The sequence below is a fragment of the Gekko japonicus genome, unplaced genomic scaffold, assembly GCF_001447785.1.
Source record: "Gekko japonicus isolate JY-2015 unplaced genomic scaffold, Gekko_japonicus_V1.1 scaffold231, whole genome shotgun sequence".
Lineage (NCBI taxonomy): Eukaryota > Metazoa > Chordata > Lepidosauria > Squamata > Gekkonidae > Gekko > Gekko japonicus.
The window spans coordinates 696009-699204 of NW_015165837.1; the positions used below are offsets into that span (position 1 = coordinate 696009).

General features: G+C 53.5%; 1 protein-coding gene across 1 annotated transcript in view; it reads left to right on the top strand.

Annotated features, from left to right (window-relative positions):
• The first annotated feature begins 252 nt into the window (after positions 1-252).
• The window catches only part of DLX6 (distal-less homeobox 6), a 4082-nt gene continuing 1138 nt past the window's right edge, over positions 253-3196 (top strand). Inside the window, exons 1-2 of the mRNA XM_015410935.1 lie at positions 253-465; positions 1500-1772. Coding sequence (XP_015266421.1) covers positions 253-465; positions 1500-1772 — 486 coding nt within the window. The remainder of the gene's footprint in view (positions 466-1499; positions 1773-3196) is intronic.

A 3196-nucleotide genomic window follows, 5' to 3' on the forward strand; every position in this document is an offset into this window, starting at 1 on the left:
TTTCTTTCTTTCTTTCTTTCTTTCTTTCTTTCTTTCTTTCTTTCTTTCTTTCTTTCTTTCTTCCCCCCCCCCCTTCCCAGTTTACTTGGAAGTCAGCTCCATGCCTTGGGTTTTACTTCGATGTTCGATGGCACAAGAGCGCCACTTTTCACTGCTGGTTTAAAAAAAAAAAAAAATCTTTGTCCCTAGGTTCGACGTGACATTCCTTCAGCCCGATCCCCCGCATGCTTATTGGAAGAGCCGCTGACTTCCATGGGTCTTACTCCCAAGGAGACGTGTGCATGGAAAGGGCACTCCTCCCTGCTCCCCTGGCCTTTCCAGGCCCGCTCCACTCGCATGCCTCTGCGCAGCCCGCCTGGACCGGTGTGCTTGGCCTCGTGTCCACCCCAAGGCACCTCCACCGGCTGGGCTGGGCTGGGGCTGCGTGGAAGGGGCGGCGGATCGAGAGGCGCTGGACGAGGCCCTGTAGGCCTTCTGCCCGCCAGCCGTCCCTTGGAAAGGCTACTCGTTTGCTTGGCCCGGGGCTGCCTTTGTGGGCGCCGAAGAGGCTGGCGGGGGAGAACGCGCCTCTTCTCCCGAACCGCCGCCCGCCCCCCCCCCCCCCCCCCCCCGCCCCCCGTGGCCCCAGCGCCAGGCAGGCGGGGGAAGAGAGAGGACCAAGGCCGGGTTCCGTTGCTGCTGCTTCAGCCAAACGATCAGCCAGAGCTAGAACACCAGCAACGTCCGAGACAGGAAGAGTCAGAAAGTGGAGATTTGTGCCTGTGCCTGTGGGGGGGGAGGGTGTGTGGAGAGGGAGAGCGGGTGCGCGACTGGAAGTGTTTCTTGCACAGTTCAATGCATCGCCCGGTAACTCGGCCGCGGTGTTCTGGAGATGCTCTCCCAACCCCATCTGTCCGTCCGTCCGTCCATCCACCCACCCCTCGTCTCTCTTTTCGGCTAATCGCTAACAAATCTCGGAGGAAACAAAGGAGAGACGCCACGGCGAGAATGCCTGCGTGGCTACATGAACCCACCCTCCACCCCTGGAAACCAAAAAATCTGTCTAAATACATCTAAACAATTAGACACCAATTTGTCTTTATTTATGGAGGCACATTTAGATCCTTTCGATTAATACATAGGCTTGCAACCCTTCGGGGAATGCGTTGCATTGCAGAGATGCCTGAGCGCTCAGGAAGGCGTTTGAACCGGGCCCCGTGGCGTGTTCGCGCGGCAGAACAATAATGGCTACAGATAGATGACGGACAGACCTGGAGACAATTCTCCGGCATCAGCCCCGCAGATAGCCGCGGTTTCTCTCTAGGGCAAAAACCTGACTGCTGCTCGTGGGGCGATTTAACGGCGTCGGCCTGACACCTCTGGGAACAGCAACCCCGTCAGTAGAACAAATTGGGATCGTTTTGCAGGCTTGAATAAAAACGAGTCCTGCACGATAGAGAGAGCCGCTGGCCTCTCCCTGGCCCTCCCCGTCCTCAGAGCGCTTTCCTGAGGTTCTGTAGACGGCGGCGGCGGAATATCCCCTAGGGTCAAGAATCGCCAGTGTCTCCCTTGCCAACGTGCTTTCCCCTTCACTTGCAGATCAGCAAAAAACCACGGTCATCGAAAACGGGGAGATCCGATTCAACGGGAAGGGGAAGAAGATCCGGAAGCCTCGGACCATCTATTCGAGTCTCCAGCTGCAGGCGTTAAACCACCGCTTCCAGCAGACGCAGTACCTGGCGCTTCCCGAGAGAGCGGAGCTGGCGGCCTCGCTAGGACTGACGCAGACCCAGGTAAAGGGCTGGGGTGGCGCGAACCAGGGGGAGGGGGCAGACAAGATGCCCGGGCCCCTGCCGACCGGGGGCTTGAGCTCTGTGAACAGGAGCGACACGCTGCAAAGGCATCCTCCGGGTATACCCGTCAAACGTCGCTCTGAATACCTTCCTTCGTTCCTTCCATCCGGGTGTTGGGTTTAGAAAGGTCCACAAGCTCATAATTTGGCCTTCTTTTATTTATATAGCAAAAACTATGTGAGGTAGAACCCATTGCATCGAAATAAATAGGAATAACAAGCGGGCCTGCTTTTAAGAAAAGCCCAGCGAAGGTGCATTGAATGACTTGCACTGCCTGTGGGCCTGGAGAAAGCACATCTTGGTAATATTCAATAGTAAATTACCCTGGATGAGTAACTGGAATTCCAGTGGTTGCCCTGAGGCGAAATGTACAAAAGGTGATGATAGAGCTGACGATCAAAGGGAAGCGTGTACAAAATTAGAGCGAGTTAAAACCACAGTTAAATGTGGTTGGTGCGCTCTCGGTTCCCCTGCAGATCTAAGCCTGAATGACACACGAGGTAGTGTTGACTTGGGAGGAAAGCGATTAATTGGATTCGTGAACGCAAAACAAAACATGGTTATGATGGCACCTCTCATCTTCCGGGCAAAAAAAGGGTGAGGATAAACCATCTGCATAAAGTAAGCAAAAGCGGGACTGAATATGTGAAGCAAGAGTTGTTGGCCTTTGGTGGTCCGAAAAAGGCCCAAGGGCATGACAGCGCCTCTCAAGAGAATGCTCTAAATCGTTGCACAGGAAAGGTGGCAAAGACGACGCAGCTGGCTCTACCAGAGGCACTGCTGAGATAGTCGCAAAATGTCCTTGTCTGAGGATACCCCAGATCCCCTTGCACTCTTGGAACCTTCTTTTTTAAAATATATGTATATCGTTTTTTATATATATATAAAGTTTTGTTCAGATATCCGGTTCCGATACCAGTCAAGCTCAGTTCTGTTGGTTCCAGGCCACTTTTGAGACGCCCGGATGATTACCACAATAAGCGCCGGATCAGCCTGCTCGAAGGGGCATCCATTGTCCTCGTCTCTCACTACCCTCCCCCCCCCCCGATTATGGCGACTGCTTGAAAGTACTCCCTTTAAATTCGCTATTACTTCTTTATAGGCCGATCTGGAATCCAAGGAGACTGGATTAAAGCCAGTTTAGTCCCCACCGTTGCCAGCTGTAAGAGTGTTTTACAACCAGATCCTTAACTCGTTAAAGTGGAAGCATTACTCTCCCCCCACACACACACACACGCATTTACTTGGAAGTAAGTCCAGCTGACTCCAGTGGGATTTCTAAGTCAGCATGCCTAACACCTTTATCCTACTGAAACTGATGGCACATCTGCCTTCAGCCGCCGCGCTTGCAGCCAGGGCCGTAA